The following is a 17,419-nucleotide window of genomic DNA, read 5'->3' on the forward strand; positions in this document are numbered from 1 at the left end:
ACAGCGCATCATAAATCCAAACGGCACCAAAGAGCACCATGTGTGCTTCTCTTGCTTCGAGAGCAACAAGCTGTAGCAGCATTTCCATTTCCATTTACGAAGTAGCGGAAGTATCGCTTGTCCAGCTTTGCGCCGCATCCATTTCCCACAACGAGTCGCCGCGGCGGCCTCCTTCTGGCCGTGGGGCATCGTTGGCGGTCAGCGGCGGCGGCGGCGGCGGTCGCAAATTATCAACAAATTAGACTTTTCGTCGAAGTCATCGTTGGAGTCGAGCTGCGGTGCTGGAGCTGGTATTGGAATCATCATTTCATTTGTTTGCATGTCTCGTTGTCATTTCGTTGATTTTGGCGGCGTCTCCTTTGGGCAGTCATTTCTCAACTCTCCGCTCTCTCGCTCTCTCTCTCTGTCTCTCCCTCTCTCTGGACACAGACGCCGCTGGTAAAGTGATTTCTTCAACGCTTTGTTAGCGCACAGGATTGATGCAGCTGTCATTAGGCGTTTTCGGCTTAAACGGATCCAAAGCCAAGTTGACCCGCTGCCTGTGCTGCTACGTTTGCCCCGTTTGCTAAATGCGTTTTTAACGTGCTTTTAATTGTCAGTTGGTTATGACTACACACTTACACCCCCCAGCCCCCTAGCCATCCAACCCAGCTGCCTGCTGAGCAGCAGCTGCCCCTCTAAGCCGTTGGCTGGAGCTGCTGCTTGAGCGCAAATTAAATCAAATTGAAACTAATTAACATAAATAAATTTACACAAAATCCAATTGCAATATGCCTCGTTACAGGCTTTCACACTTTACGCTTCACTGGGCGCCGATGCTCTTGCTGCTACCTCTGCCAGCTACTGCTGCCCTTGGGACCTACCCCTGCCCCCCACCACCCACCATATACCCGCTAAGCCAGGCCTGATATTTACAAGCGACAACTGTCAAATTGGACAAGTTGCATTTGCAAATAAATAGACGGGCACTCGTTCAAACGGAAACGGAACTGACGGGCACAAACGCGCCGGAGACGCGCACAGAAGTCGCCTTCCATTAAGCTGTGGCATGGCTGCGTAAAGGGTGTGGAGGTGGGCGTGGGGGTGCGGCTGGGGGGTTGTTGTGTGTGTGTGTGTGTGTGCTGGGGGTATGCTGGGGGTGTCGGCTGTGGTTCGACGCCTCCGCTTAAAGTTTTAGGCGCAATACAATTAATTGGATTTGCCAGCGTTGGCTGTTGCCTGGCTGTCTGATGCTGCTATTTGAACTGTTGTCAGGGCAAGCACCAAACCTAAACTGAACCCCCAACCCAACCCACAAGCCCTTCACCTGACACTCACCCGCACAAGCAAGAGCTGACTACACTCAACTAAGTTTAACTATCTCAATTTTAGAAAATCACCAATCAAAATAATTTGATGCTTAACAAGGTGTACTTTTAGCTTAGCGCTAATTAGAAATTTGTAGAAAATATTTTCTAAAATTAAGAGTATGTTATATTTTTTCTAAAATTGACAATATTTTATTTGTTTTTTTGTAGCAGTGTAGTAGTGCAAATATTTAAAACTGTTCGCCGGCCATTCGGCGTATACGCAACGCAAGCGACTCTCAGCCCCCCCCGCTGCTGACCCACCCCTTAACCGGGTTGCGCTGTAACAAGTTCAGTTATTTACTGCCTTTATTTGCGGTCTTGTCAAAGCAATCAACACAGTCAGCCAGTCAGTCAGTCAGTCAGTCAGTTAGTCCATGTCCGTGTCCGTGTCCGTGTCCATGTCTGCGGCATCCTGGTGGTGGATTTTATTTACTTCACATTCGCAGCGACCCCAAAGCCAAACCTGAGCCGGGTCTACGGCTCGGGCTGTGCCACTGGCTGGCTCGTCGCCGTTCTGGTTCTCTTCTGTCCTGGCTGTCTCGTCGCCAGCTCGTTGAGTTTATTTGCAGAATGATTTTTCAATAATTTATGTATGATGTTCGTCGACGCAGTGCCACTGTCAGAGCTACAGCCACTTGATTTAATGTGCGGGGTGTTACTTTCAACACCCTCCAATCATAATAATAATAATAATAATAACAGCAACAGCAGCAGCAGCAGCAGCAGTAGCAGCAGCAACAACAACAACAATCAATAGTGTTTTTGGTGTGACAATGCAATTATCAATGGTGACAAAATAATTTCCGCTGCGTGATTTTTATGACAGTTGTGCGGCGCATTCTGCTCGAATAGGTTCGCGTACAGAGGCACAAATTAAATAAGTATTAAGTAGTTTATCTGCAACCCCTGCCACAACACTCCCACCCACCCATCCAAAGCCGCCTACTGCAACCCAAACTCCTATACCTATCCCCACCACCATATCAAACGCTACCTCTCCACCCTAAAATCTTATCCTTTTGCCTTTTGGCTCGTTTCAAATGCGAATTCAATGAACATAATTGGATAAAAATGCAACAAAAGAAATAGTAAGCGAAACGGCTAGAGAAAGAGACAGAGAAATGGAATGAGAAACAGTAAGCGAAGCCCATAACATAACATTGCATAAAATATATATAATTTGAGTTCATCCTGATTTCCGGCCTCTTTGCAGTTTGTGTGTGGGTGCCCCATCAGGCTGTGGCTCCACCTCCGACATCGAACGGCGCCGTCAAATGAAATCATAATTTAAAGGGTGTCCGTGTATGCCACCCCACCCCACCCGTATCCGCCAACGCCATAGCCCCCGTCTCGAGATCATCGCGAATTCATAAAAGCATGTCATTTTGTGCACGCAATCGCGTTGCGTTATAATTGGAAATTGGAAGTGGCTGAGAAAAAAATGAAATAGCAGACGCAAACCTTTGCGGAATTGACTGGACCTGGGCTTTGGTTTGAGTTTTGAGTTTGAGTCAATCGATGGGTTTGGAACAGTCGCCGTCTTTACCTGTCTATACTTGTGTCATTTGGGGTAAGTATTGGCTTGGCGAATTACATTGTAATTCCCGAATTGTTCAGACCCTAGCTTAGTCACTTCTACGGCTTTAGCGCCCCGCCAGATTATTTTCATATTTCGACTGCAGACAAGTTCTTTATACTTTATATTATACTGATTGGTACTTTCCGGCCTTGCTCAGATCCCATTTGTTTTTCTAATATTGAACATCACCCATTTGCCGCACATGAAAAAATGCAGTCTATACGTCTCGAGTTATATCCGTCCAAGAGTTAGAGTCAACATTTGCCATCCGTTTTATGACCCGCATTTTCCCCACAAGATGCGTAGATTTTGTGAAAAGTATAAAGGGCTTAGTGAATTGTAAGACAAGACAACCACCAAATCTTTGAACCATGATTTCAAACAAAAACTGGTGAATTGGTCGAAACGCGTGAAACACCTCACAAAAACTCATGAACAAAGATTTTTGATAACGAATTTGGGGCCGATCGTTTCCACGATTTTTCCACACTTGCGGGCGGAATTTCCCCAAGCCGCGTCTTAACGTACATCTTCTTCACACATATAAGTGTCCCAGGGAGATGCGCACTCTCTAGTGGGTAATTAAACAACAAGGTACGAGCTGCTGTCTAATGTGTGAAGGTAGTATTTAATATAAGTTGTAAAAATAAAATACTTAGGTCCCATTTCACTTTTAAACAACAACATTTTGCTTAAACTTTGATCTGCAGGGAATTCAAATGCCAGCCAATATTGTAGCCAATATTGTAGCCAATATTTAAGCATTTGTTAACTTCCAAAAAAAAAAAACGTTCATGTCAGTTAGGCAGCGAGGTGCGAGGGGCACGTACTTATTTTTAGATGGAGTATATAACAATTAAATTACAGTGGGGCTTTGTATGACGAAACAAGGTGTCAAATCCATGCGGCCTTCGTCAGTTAGTTGCCACCAGCCACCGGCAACCGCCACATCCTTTGTGCCAATCAATTGTCAACGGGCACGGTTCGGAGCATTGTCATAACCAAAGTGAAGTCTCCCACTCCTGCCCACTTGTGGAGAAATGTTGACAGCTGTTGGGGTTTTACCTTTTCTTTTTTTATTTTGTACCTCTGTCGCGTTCTCTATTCAATTTGAATGAAAATATATATGACAAAAAAAAAAACCGGCAACACTTGCACCTGACCACAAAAGAACAGTCCGGCAATGGCATTGTTGATGCAACCGCTACAACTTTATTACAACCTTCTCCCTCACAGCTACCACCCCGCCGCCTCCTGCTCCAACACCACCCACGTACCACGCACACTTAAAGCGTTAAATCCACCCCATAAGCCCTACCCCATCAGTCGTCAGCCCTCGACGGTCGAACTGCCGATCGGTGGACTGGGGTCAAGCCGTTGGCTCTTTAAGTGAGTTGGCTTTTTATTGGCAGCCGGCGTATAGACAACCCCCAGAATGGTCATAGAACGAGGAGGATTTTAATTTACCCTAATGCGTCTATAATTCGAGCCATTAGTACAATCGCATTAGAAACACTCAACAACCCTTTGCAAACGGCATTGACCAACCAACAGCCAGACTGAAAGCTATTAAACCAACACCGAAGCGCAAATACCCTATACAGCTCAGTTCTATTATGGGATAAAAAAGCTTATTCATATCCTTGCAGATGATTTATAATATTGACAATTATTAATTATTTTGTCGGGAAAACAATTCGCAATTTGGAATACTATAAAATAAAGGAACAGCTATATCTTAATGTATTTCATATACATATAGTAGAAAATTATCTTCCATAGCGTCCATAAGACCTTGCAGACATATTGCAGATGTCCGATATATCTTTTATTGTTAAATTCGTAATTTGCGAGTTTATTAGAGACAAAATTCGCACCTATGCAAAGTTCCAAGACACAGCTGTTGATATCGATTAAAAAAAAACTATTTAACTTGGGTCGGAGATGTCATCTCAATGCGTTACAAAAATCGTAAGAAACTATTATATCATCAAATATAAATAAAGTACCAACAATTTCCCACTCATATTTCGCCTTTGCTTGTATAACTCCTTAACAATGTGCCCAAGCTCTTCCGGCTCTAGGTGTACTTTGTTAAATATTCCGCTAATAACTATAGCTACAATACTTTCTGACTTTGATCAATATGCGTTTCAATAGGGAGACTAGCAAAGTTTCGATTGGGATATAAATTAGAATTTAAAACGGTTGCAATGCAATCCATTCTAAGATGAGAACCACGGAGATCGGTCTATGCCGATTGTTCCTATGTCAACTGTATGATCAGAACCGTTTCCTGTTCTGAACCCAACCAAAATTTATTCAATGCATATACATTATAATGCCTTTATATACATACACACTATGCCCTCGCCAAATGAGAGTATCAAATGAGAAACAAATTTTCTACTTTTTCTACTATATATTTTCTCCCAAGAGGACAGACGGACATGGATGGACCGACTACAGGCTATTGATGCTAGCCGAGAATATATAAATACTTTATGGGATGGGCGAAGCTACCCTCTGTCTGCATCATAAATTTGAACTCTCTAGCCATTTTTAGTGGGTTGAGGGTATAAAGATGGGTTTTGACAATCCGTCACAAGTTGAACAATAGTTTCGTAAGGCCCGCCCGGTGCATACACTACCGGCACGGTTACCTTTTAGCCGCGTGCCTGAGGCACCTGTATCAAAATATTATTTCATATGTTGACACTCGCATGTAATTAGGACTCGGCTCCACCTGTGGGTGGACGCTTGATTGGCTGTCGGCCAATTTGACTTTCGAGTTGGCTGTCAGACAGACAGACAAACCGGCAATAAGGCGGCTAATTAAAAATCAATCGTTGGCCCCATTTTAATTGGGCTGCATGCAGGGCCGCTATTAACGGCCACGCTAGCCAGCTTATCCTGGCACGTGTTCTGCGCAAATATTGCCGCACGCTTTTGGCCGTCGCTCGATGGGGGATACAAAAAAAAAAATAAGCAACCGACAAAAAAATGTAAAGCGAAAGCAAATCGTTTGATTTTTTTATGCGTTTATGTTTAATATTTATTTATAGCTTGTCCAACAAATTACGCGCTTCAGTTACACAAAAAGGCGACCAACACGTGCCCGCCCATCCACCCTCGGCCTTTGCGCGACACAGGGATTGACATTTTCAAAACTGAACGAATCTGCAGTGAGCGGAAAATGGATTTCTAATATTTGCCTTAAAAAGATATTACAAAAAAAAAAAATATATATATATATATGTATATATGTATACATACATATATAAAATAGCAACTAACTGTAAAGATAAGCTTTAAATATGCTAGCGGCGAGCGGAGCTGGGCGTTGCAACTTTTCCCGGAGGACGTCCGGGCTTAAAAGTTGAGAAAAATTAAACTTTTATGAGTTGAGCTTGACAGGTTCTTAGCATTTTTTAACCGCGCTCCCGCTCCCGCTCCCGCTGTTCCTGCTGCTGTCGCTCCAGCTGCTGCTAAGGGGCAATTTTATTTTCGATTAAACGCTTGAACAGCGCTCGAAGAAAATGGCGCGCATAAATGGGGCTCGCCTGGCCGACAGCCCAGCTCCAGCTCCAGCTTCATCTTCAGCTTCATCTCCATCTCCTGCTCGTCCCGTCATCAGTTACTACGCCAGCTTGCGCCGCTTGGGATCACCGATGGCGGGCAGACCGCTATCAAACTCGGATATGTTGAGGGCGCGCGATTTTTTGAGGCTCTTCATGAAGCTGTTTCTGCCACTTGCCTCCGGCAGATGGCGCTGTCCGTTTAGCTTCCTATGCTCGGCCCCTGGTTGCTGCTGTTGATCCTGCACCTGTCGCCTCTCTCCGCTAACCGTTGTGGTGTAGAGACGTCGCTTGGCGCGCTTCGCCTGCTGAAGCTTCTCGGGATCGCTGTGAATGGGAGGATGAGTCAAAGGAGTCAGTACAAATCCGCTAGCTTATCGGCAGCAATTGAATGTGACGAATACCGCTCTGTGTAGGTCAGTCTATTGGTGGGCGGGGCCGCCTTTGGGGCCGCATGCTTGCTGGCAAATTTACTGGGCGCCTCCTTGAGCGCAAAGCTCTTGGCAAAGTGGCCCATATGCGCGATGCGTACATTGAAGATGGGCTTCAGCTCCTTGGGAAACGTTGAATAGAACTTCATCCAGGAGACAAAGGCTGCAACGAAATGCGGAGTCTAAGTTGTTGGCTGGGAGTCGGAGCATGTTAATGCTTTCAGAATTAATTGATGTGTTGGCTTAAGTGCCTGTCCTGTGTGTGTTGTATGTGTGTTGGTGAGTGTGCATGTGCTTGTGCGTGTGCGGTATGCGTATGCGGTATGTGTGTGCGGCATTCATTACAAAATAAATTTGTTAAAATGACAAATGAGCAATGTCAGCAAAGGATTTCTCTGGCTGCCAACCACCTCCCCAACGCACTCGTCCTCATCGTCTCGCTGTATCCTTTTGTGTGGTTGGCCCTGTTGTGGGCATGTCCTTGCTAATTACGCAGCACTTATGCCAGGCAATGCCAAATTATACAACAATGATATCAAATTACCACAACGTGCATAGCTCGAAAAGCCGCAATTGTCCTCGAGTGTGATAAGCATCGCACAGAGAGCGTGAGTGAGAGATATGTAAATGCGATGTGAAATTGTCAAATGAAAAATGCTATGGAAATGAACAAATAAAAAAAAAAAACAATAAAAACCACGAACGCAAAAAAAAACGAGACAGCTGTTGTTGTTGTCTACATTGGATATGGGTGTAAGCGGCAGCAGAAGGTTCACCTTTAGTCAGAGATCGAGTCATATGCGGCCAATCCAAAGCAAAATGAAACAATTACCTAACCACAATTCAGCAGATCCAATTGATACATAATCATCACTTGGTAAGCGATATAGAAGTAGTTCTGCTCCTCTGCGAATCGGAGTACTTAATGGGTTTGAAATATACTCATCATAGATAACAGTTGACTCAGAGACAGAGCATTAATTTCATCGACAAAGCAACAAAATTTCCTGGTATCTAAACGGTGGGGATCCACACTCGAATGCACGTTATATTTTTGAAAAACGTCCCAAGCTTAGCATAGTTAATATTATGGAGATTATGGAGAATATGTTTGAACTAGTTCACAAATTACAAAAATTAAAGCCTGTGGATATAAGTTATAAAAGAGGGCCAATATTCTGAATGCTGTGCCTGCAGCTAAAAATAATATCCACTCAGGGCATATGTTTCAGAGCTAATTCCGAACTACTTGAAGAAGAGTATGCAACATTTTTAAGAAATATTTTCAAAAATTTTTTTTTAAGCTAAACCACTTGCGAACCAGCTCGCAGTCAATTTGTTGATCGATCAAAAGAACTAGACATAAATTTAGGGTTCGTTAACCGCACAACATACACACAGAAAGCGACGAAAAAATGAGTGTGGCAGAGCGAGCGAGCAAGAGAGAAGAGCAAAACTAAAAGACAAAGACGTTGCCTCTGCCCTGGCAATTAACTCGCAGCAGCCGGCGTTTCGTTACGTTCCATCCGCCCGCTTGGTAGCTCGTTCTTCCGTCCGCTCCGTTCCGTTCCGTGCCATTCTGTTCATTTGTCTGTGAGCTGGTTGGTCCCTTTGTAAGTCCCATGGCTATGGGAGTCTCAAAGTCAAGCCCTTGTCTTTGGGGCTGCTTAATTGCCGCAAACGCGCTTACAGTCAAGTGGCAGACATTAGGCAAACAAAAAGTATGACGAGCCCGGATGTTTGCAGACGTCTGCAAGCCGGAAGTTGCGAATAAAATAAATGTCATTCGAGTCGACTGTCGATTCCAGGGTGAAAAGGCGAGAGCCTCCCCCGCCCAATAAACTCCGCCCTTCGGTGGAAACCGCACAAAATGGCTTTTTATGCCACTTTCTCATCCCCAACTCCAAGCTTCTGCCCAAAATCCATTCTTCCCCTGTGCCCTGGCCAGCCCGATTTCCATTGTTTAGCCTGTGCAATTGACGGGGCTGGGGGGCAGGGTGGTCCTCGGCTAATGCGCCCGTCGACGGCTCAGCGGCAAATGCGAACGGATATTTTATAAAGCGCGCGTGTTCATGCGGTTTCTCTTGTTCCTCTTGCTGTGTAGGCGTGGCAAATTGTTGTGATTGTTTTTCCCTTTGCCGCCCTCAGCGGGCTCGGATTTTTGGCTTAGGCTCAGTTTTCGGCTTAAGGTTTTGCGGCCTGCGGTTTTCCAGCTATTGTCCACTCTGGCCAGTAAGTAGTTAATCATGTGCTACCACGAGCGCTTGGAGAAGGGCCAAAACTTCAATGGAGCTAATGTTTGAATAATACAGGCTTGACAGGCTTAAGACCCAAACAACGATGCTTATGTACAATTTCCATCTGATTGTTCCTATAAAGCATGATATAATGCTCCTATGTTGATTTGTTGAAAATGTGTAAACATGTTTCATTATCTCCGATTGTTCCTTTTGGAACTAAATGCTATGGTGCTCCAATGTTGATTTGAAAGGACGAAACCCTCAAAATTGAATTACTTTAGACTATAGAGGCAAATCCGTAAACCTAATCAAGAGTACTTATAGATATACTTTATGATTAAAATTCGCTATGCAAGGATATTAAAAAAAAACTAGTGAACAAAAACTATTGTAACTTTTCTTTTGAGTTGTCAAAGTAATAAATTAAATAAAAACATGTAGGAACGTGCTCGACTACAAAATACCCCGTTTATCCCTTAGTTCACATTATATTTTTGTTTGTACAAAATCAAAAAAAATATATAAAAATATGGCAATCAAGGTTAGTTTTTTGTTAAATGTTGGTAAATTTTAGGGTAGATAAGAGATAAGAGTTTTTGAGTAATGCTTAAAAAAATGCATGTCTTTAAATCGATATATTTGAAATGGGACAAAATGACGAACTAAAATAATAAGTTAGTTAGGCTTTTTTATTTCGAATTTGTCTCTCTTGCTTGGATAGACGGACTTGGCTAAATCGGCTCAGTTCGCCGTCCTGGTTAAGAATTATCGGGTCGGACATGCCTCGTTCTGCCTATTACATGCATTTGCACCAAGCCAATATACTCTTGTTTTACCCATTTCAAATGCCCACCTGGTATGAAAATAACTTTAATCGATCTTTAGAAGAGCATATGATACGAAATTTCATCACTTTAGCTTAAAAACTGTAGGCTTTTGGCGATTTGCCACGCCCGCAGTAGGCGTAGGTTAAAGACTTGTAAATCGAGCATTAAACGAGATTAGAAGATCAAGAATTTCGCGATTAACCACGCTCCACGTGAGCGCATAACGCCATACAAGGGTTTATAATCTGAGGTCTAAATTTTCTTACTTCAAAAGTGCCTAACAATAATGAACATAAGGACACACTCCAAAAGGAGAGGGAGAATCAAAGCCAATATTTTTTTGATTTACCTGTCTTGAGAGGAGGGGAGCAGCTGCAATATCTCAGTTTGAGCAAAAAGTGAATTTTAAGTTGGAAATTGTTTCAGTTACTCACGCATGCAGCTCCACTCCGACATTGTCCTAGCCGGAGTACATACATGCTCCTTTCTATACATCTCTCTATCTCTCTATCTATCTATGTTCTATCTGTCTCTGTTTATGTGTTTACTCTCACACTCTCTCTTTCTCTCTGTTGTGTTTCTAAATGCTTTTATCTGCTGCTTTGTACAGTTTTGTTCAAGCGTAATACTTTTTAATGGCTTTTTGATTGGACGCGGCACAGCAACTGCAGCCAGCTCTGGCAGCACCTCGCCTCCGCCCGGTCGCAGTCTAGCCTTAACTCATACTCCTTTGGGTGAGAGCGCTCTCAAGTTTTGCCAAGCGGCTTCCTGCCTTGACGCTTGACTCGACGCTTAAGTGCAATTTCAGTTGCCATTTTGGCTGCTGCCTGTCTTTAGTGCCGGCAACTTGTTCTACTTGTTGTCCCCTTTCCAATCACCGGCAACAACAAAAGCTAGAGTACACTAGTCGGGTGTGCAGAACTAAGAGACACCCTGCACCCAGCAATGAGTTACCATTACACACATTTGCATCTTCTTCAATAGACACACACAAACGCACGAAAGCCGAAAGCTTACTGCATACTTTACGCATTCTTTCCCCAGCAACACACCAGGGAAAAAGCAATCTTCAATACCTTCGCTAATTACAGTCCAATCCTATATATATACAATGTTTTGGAGCCCAAATTTTATACCCCGAATTTTGGATACAAACGAACGGACAGACAGATTGAAGGACAGACAGACGGATATTGTTAGCTTGAGTCAGCTCATTGTTCCGATCAAGACCCTGATCGGGTCGCAGGTGCTTTCTTTTGCCTGTCGCATACATTGGCTTAAATTATACACTCCTTTTAAAAACGTTCGGGCTATAACAACTGCAATAACAGCAACAAAATCCTCATCATCTTCATCTTTGTTATCATCTTGTGTAGCGTCGTTTTTTCATGGTTTGTTTTTCTATGATGATGATATTGTTTTTACTTGTTTTTTATCTCTTTTTCTATACGCACGAACAACAACAACATTTTCATCATCTTCATCTTTGATATCATCTTAAACATCTTTTGCTTTGGCTTGTTATTTTCCCATTTGAATATTTCGCGCAATTTCCGTTTGTTGTTGCCCCGTTACGTTTTTTTCATCTCATGATTCATTTGCATTCCAATCCTTTTGCGGGTGCGGGGGGGGCAGTTTGTTTGTCTGATTTGTCTGATTTTTATGCTTCAATCAAATCTGACCGTCAACACCGCCTGTCACCCCACACAGATGTCAACCCCTATGCAACCACCGCCCCGCCCCCTCAACAACAACCCTTTCCATTTTGTTAAGGGGGGGCGGGCGGCCCTAGTAACATCTAATTAACTTTTTTCTCTACCGCGCTGCAATTACAATTTCAACAGGACATTAACAGGACAACAAAACCAAAAAAAAAAAAATAATAATAATAATAAACATATCGCGAAAAGATAAAACCGAATACGGAATACCCTCAACTCGCGTTGTCCCCAAATATCAGACCATTGCGCGGCTGCACGCCCTGTGGCACAATCCCCTTTGCAAGGGTAGACGAGGCAAACAAAGAAAGAACTGTACGCCGAAGGTTGAATACCCTTGCTGACATATGGCTTTCGGATCTGAATTTTCAACCGATCGCTCCTATATGCCAGATTTTCTTTTGAAAAAATGTGAAACTAATAAATGCCGATATTTGTTCAAGTTTACTCGAAAAACAAACATTTTTTCATGCAAAAACCTACGTTTCGAACGATCGGTCCTATGGCAGCTATATAATATAATAGTAGTCCGATGCAGATTAGATTTTGCATATATGGAAAAAAGCAGAATAATAAACCCATTTTAAACAAGACCCTCATTTTCGACCGACTGTTCCTATATCAGCTATATGATATAAGAATCCGATGTTGATATGTTTTTGATTATATGTGAGAAGCATAGTTAAACTTATACGTGCCGAGTTTCGTCAAGATATCTTGCTAAAAAAAAAGTTGATCCTACAAGAACTAATTCCTCGACGAATTATAGTATAATATAGTGATGCGATTCGGCAGGTTGAAACATATGAACAATATTTAATGACCCTAAGAGACTTGACAGAGTGTTGGCTCTTGATCTGATCAAGATATTTATATTTATACTCTATAGGAACGGAGCTGTCTCCTTCTGTGTGTGTCACACATTACATGATAAAAAAAGTTATACCCTCCACAAGAGTATAAAAAGGACAACGGATAATGGTGCGACGACAGGAGTTGGTCACTGCACACACATACACAGACAAAGAAAGAGAGAGAGAGAGAGAGGGAGAGAGCAGAGGCGGTTGGGCGGGGCAGCGTATTCGACACGCAATCGAAATTAACTTCAAATATGAAATAATTTTTAGTGTTTTTTACGCGCGTTGCCAGCGTACAAGTGGGCGGCTGGTCGCAGAGGCGTGGCGCGAACGTCCAACTTATAATTGGAAAATAGCAGCGTATATCTGTGTGTGCGTGCGTGTGTGTGTACCTCTCTGTATTTGTTTGCCTTTTTCAGCCCTCTCCGAAGAGCGGCGAAATTTGTTGTAAAAAAAATATCATAATTACAAAGTTAATATCCTTTGGTGAAAGGATTAAATTGCTAGTTACGTTTAAGTGGACTGAGAGAGGGGGTAGCGGATGAATGGAGGGTGTTTGGTTAGACAACTGCCATAGGAACTAGCTGAACTGATTGAGCGAGCAACTCACCCTTGCAGGACTTATCATGAAGTTCGCGATCCTCCTCGAGCAGCGACTGAAACTTGTGCTGCAAATTGGATGCTGCCTCCTGAACGGTGCGCGCCTCCGCATCCCGCGGCATTAGGGCCTGCAAATAGGCATACATATCGCCCTGCATAATGCGAATTCGTTTGCTCTCCAAATGGCGAACAAACTGCGCCTCGCTGGGCGCCAGAAAGAGTACAGCCCGACCGCGTCGGCCCGCACGCGCTGTGCGACCCACACGATGCACAAAGTCGGCGGTGGTCTGCGGTGGTGTATACTGCACCACCAGCTTTATGTCGGGCACATCGATGCCGCGGCCAACGACATCGGTGGCGAGCAGCACACAGCTGGCGCAGTCGCGGAAGCCGCGAAATACGCCCTGGCGTTCCGTTTGCGTCATGGAACCATTGAGTCTGCAAAACAGAAACGGATAGACATTAAATAAGGATCTCTGTTTGTGTAGCCAAGGTTTTGCACTCACTTGAAGAATCGCAGCCCCTGGAGCAAGGGCCTTTCGGCATCGTCGTCATCATCAGCCTCTGGCTCCTCTTTGGCCAGTTGCTCATCATCCTCGTCGAGGACGCGACGTGTAAGCGCCTCGTTGAGCACATCGTGATGAAAGTTTACCATTTCCGTGGTGCTCATAAAGACAATGGCCTTGAATTGCTTGGGACTGGCAGCCAGCTCCTTGGCGAGCAGCGCTGAAATGGTGACCAGGCGCAGTTTGGGCGGCACCACCACATAGCTGAGCTGGAGATTCTCTGGTATGCTCAGCACGCCCGTCACATCCTCCACGTACTCACCGAGGCCGTCGTCCTGTAGCGCCTCGATGGTTTCCTTCTGATAGCCATTGGTGCCTTTTAGCGCCGCATCAGCTGCCTCATCGCTATTGTCTATGTAGAGCGGTTCTTTGAGCGTCAGACCGGCCAGCTGCTGCACCTGGGCGGTCAGCGTGGCGCTGAGCAGCAGACGCTGCATGGCAACCGGCGGTTGTTGTGGCTCCTCGGCGCGATGTTTGTCAATGGCCTCCACAAGCTGCTTAACATCACGCTCGTAGCCCAGTTCGAGCAGGCGATCCGCCTCGTCCAGCACGAGAAACTGCAGCTTGGAGAGCTTAAAAGAGGCTGTGTGTAGTAGATGATCCACCAGGCGACCAGGTGTACCCAGCAGCACATTAATGCCCTTACGCAGGCGCGCCTTCTCGCTCTTGCGACTCTCACCGCCGAGTAGAGCGCCGGGCACAATCCATGTGTATGGCTTAACCAGCTTCTGGAATAGCTCGTACGTCTGCACGGCCAGCTCACGTGTGGGCACAATGATAAGTGCCAGAACGCCATCGGTGCGCTTTATGCGTGGCAGCTGCGCCTGCAGGCGTTCGACCACGGGCAGCGCATAGGCCAGCGTCTTGCCGGAACCGGTCTGTGAGCGCACCAGCACATCTTTGCCGGCCAGCACCTCGGGTATAGTCTTCTGCTGTACTGTTGTCAATTGGCTAATGCTCAGCAGATCCAACAGATTCTTAACCGCATGCGCATGCAGACCCAAGCTTTCCACCTTGGTGCCGGCAAATATGGTTTCCTTAACGGGCTTGACCGCACGCTGGCCCAGCTGCTTGAGTGCCGCCACATCGCTCTGATCGAACAGGCCAATTTTTTTGGTGCGAAACTTATTGGCTACCTGTGGGGCATTCTTTTGCGTCTCTGGCGGCGTCTGCTCTGCAGCGGATGTCTCAACAATTGGCTGCTCAGCGGCGCGCTTAAGCCTGCGCTCCTCGTCCAATTGTGCCTTGAACAGATCGCCTGCGCGCGGCAATTTGTTGGGATTCTCCATACGCTGCTGTCCCTTAAGAGCTGTACGCAACTGCTGCTTACTAATGCCGACGCCAGATTTGCCCAGCGTGGCCGGCAGTTCTATGGAAGCCTCCTTCAGGTGCTGCTGTTTGCTTTTATTGTCATCTACAGCGTGGGCTGTGTACACATTGAGCATCAGATCGCATTGAGGCTGTTCTGTGGATGCCACTTTCGACTGCTGCGCCTGCTGCTGTCTCTTGTTGCCATTCTCATCCTTCGCTGCGCTCCCATTAAGATTTGGTTCGCTGGCGGGCGCAAGTGCGACTTTGGGCTGGGGCGTTGTCTTGGACTTGACTGGTGGCTCCTTTGACACTGGAGCACGACGCCGCACCACAAGCGCCTTTACCTTAGGCTTATCCACATTGAACTGAAAGTCGAATTCCGCACCCGCAGCACGTTTTTGTTTGCGCAGCGGCTTTTGTGTTGGCGCCGCCACCTGTCGAGCATCATATGTGAATATGTGGCCTTGGTTTATATATTTCTTTTCACTCACCTTTTTTGCAGTATTGGGCGTCGGTTTTGTACATATATTAAACATTATATTATCCATTTTCGTGCATTTATGTGCAAATCAACTTCTTAGTAGAAAAACGTGCGCGCTTTTTTACAGGCACGCATTGAAAAAAACAGCTGATTGGCTAGCAAGCAGTGCTACATGTGAGCAAGTAGTGCAAAAATACTGCCTGCCAACATAGTGGCAACGCTGAATAGTGTAGCCAACGAGTTGCATGTGTAACAAAATGTATAATAAGCGCGCCTTTTCAAAATAAAACAAATTCTAAGGTAAAGTCAGTACGAGAATGGTTTTGCTATATATTCTTAAATGTAGGCAAATTAACTGACACTCTTACATTTAAGTTGTACAGCTGCTAGATATATTTTAAGATTGCAACAAGTGCAAGCAAAAATACTGTCCGGCTTGACAAACTGGCAACGCCGTCGTGTGTAGCCAGTGAGTTTCCAGTGTAGCATAATTTCGAATTGGCGCGCGATTTGAAAAAAAATTCTTAGAGTAAAACCCTCATGAAAATTGTTTTTGCTATATATTAATATATCTTGGCAAATTTAATAACATTGTTTTTAAGTTATACAGCTTGCGGCTCTTTTCTATGATTACAACAAGTTCTTGATTACACGGAAAAAAAATTTGTAACGAGCTGCCTATGGCAGCCGTCTGTGCCATGCATTATTTGTATGTGTATGCGCTTGTGGGTGTTTGCTTTAAATGGTGGGTTATGTTTTCCTTTTGGGTTAACCCCAACTGCGAGCACCACAAATGTCAACAACAGTCCAGTTCATGATGGTGACCGCTGACTCCGCTGGTTCGTGCTCGGGCTCGGGCTCGCGCTGTGGCTGGGGCTCTGACTGTGGTCCTGGGCCGGGATCGGTTGGGGCTGACGCAGTTGCGCCTGCTGCTTGGGGCGTTGCTGCCATGGCCGCTGTGATTGACAAGGCCTGCGCTTCGCCTACATCCACATCGACATCCACATCCATTTGGATGATGCAGTGCGTAGCCGCTGGCAAACCACACTCACCGGCTGCATACATTAACTATGCTGTCACGTAATATTCGCGCTGACGTTTCTGACACTTCTCTCGTGCAATGTAGCACAATGCAATCGTTATAAGGAGTGCGATAGTCACGCCCATGCCAATGCTGACCCACATAATTTCCTCGTTAATGCCCACATACGAACGCCCTGAGGCCAAGCGTGAGCGTGTGTGCAAAAGAGACAGAGAGAGAGAGAGAGAAAGAGATTGTATACGCATATTAACCCAATTAAATTAAAATTTAAGAACCCTGTAGCCATCCAGCAATGTTGGCTACAAATTAATTAAAATGCATGTTATTCGATTACGGACGCAATTGATGCGCACATTAATTGTATAACCAGCTGCTGGACTGCCGAATGCATATAAAATTTTAATTTGTAAAAAAAATAAAATAATAATTTAAGATGGATACAAACCATTGTAATAGTGATTGGAGTAGCCGGCTTTACCGGCCACCCGACCCGCTGGCATATTGTGTACTTTTTGGTGCGTCTCCTTGCTGCCAAAAACTTGTATAGAATTGTAATAAATCAAGAACAAATGCAGCTCGTTTTGTCTTTTGCTTCTTGGCAGCTGTGCCAAGCAAAGTTTTGCTGTCTTCCGCCTCGCTGGACGCTTCTTTAATCACAATTTATATCCAGCTGCATTGCGGCCTTGGCTTAATTTTGCATTGTTTCTCCTGCCAAAAGGCAACTGATTGCCACTGTTTTCGACTGTAGAAAGAAATAAAGATAAAAAGTCGTATATTGAAATCAAGGCAAGCTGAGAAATTCAATTCAGTTTAAGGCCGTAGCTGCTTAAATTATTGTTC

The 17,419-nt window shown here is 44.8% G+C and overlaps 2 protein-coding genes and 1 long non-coding RNA gene across 5 annotated transcripts in view; 1 reads left to right on the forward strand and 2 right to left on the reverse strand.

The window, feature by feature from the left end:
• The window catches only part of LOC6631520 (probable ATP-dependent RNA helicase CG8611), a 28,314-nt gene extending 12,629 nt beyond the window's left edge, over nucleotides 1-15,685 (reverse strand). Inside the window, exons 1-5 of one of the 3 annotated variants that reach the window (XM_002055281.4) lie at nucleotides 15,548-15,685; nucleotides 13,686-15,490; nucleotides 13,190-13,617; nucleotides 6,911-7,100; nucleotides 5,953-6,833 (exon numbers count right to left, since the gene is read on the reverse strand). In XM_002055281.4, coding sequence (XP_002055317.2) covers nucleotides 6,569-6,833; nucleotides 6,911-7,100; nucleotides 13,190-13,617; nucleotides 13,686-15,490; nucleotides 15,548-15,604 — 2,745 coding nt within the window. In that variant the 5' untranslated portion in view covers nucleotides 15,605-15,685 and the 3' untranslated portion in view covers nucleotides 5,953-6,568. Of the gene's footprint in view, nucleotides 1-5,952; nucleotides 6,834-6,910; nucleotides 7,101-7,565; nucleotides 7,595-13,189; nucleotides 13,618-13,685; nucleotides 15,491-15,547 lie in introns of those variants that run through there. The other 2 variants (XM_070207399.1, XM_070207397.1) reach the window with 2 other exon arrangements.
• LOC116652048 (uncharacterized) lies at nucleotides 2,207-6,073 on the forward strand. Its single transcript, XR_004305039.2, has 3 exons — nucleotides 2,207-2,485; nucleotides 2,563-2,919; nucleotides 5,994-6,073. It is a non-coding gene; the product is annotated as an uncharacterized lncRNA (long non-coding RNA).
• Nucleotides 15,686-16,395: 710 nt separating the features above from the next.
• Nucleotides 16,396-17,419, reverse strand: part of LOC6631519 (uncharacterized) — a 34,350-nt gene continuing 33,326 nt past the window's right edge. The window contains exons 2-3 of the mRNA XM_002055280.4: nucleotides 17,025-17,321; nucleotides 16,396-16,754 (exon numbers count right to left, since the gene is read on the reverse strand). Coding sequence (XP_002055316.1) covers nucleotides 16,606-16,754; nucleotides 17,025-17,079 — 204 coding nt within the window. The 5' untranslated portion in view covers nucleotides 17,080-17,321 and the 3' untranslated portion in view covers nucleotides 16,396-16,605. The remainder of the gene's footprint in view (nucleotides 16,755-17,024; nucleotides 17,322-17,419) is intronic.

This window comes from Drosophila virilis, chromosome X, assembly GCF_030788295.1.
Source record: "Drosophila virilis strain 15010-1051.87 chromosome X, Dvir_AGI_RSII-ME, whole genome shotgun sequence".
Classification (NCBI taxonomy): domain Eukaryota; kingdom Metazoa; phylum Arthropoda; class Insecta; order Diptera; family Drosophilidae; genus Drosophila; species Drosophila virilis.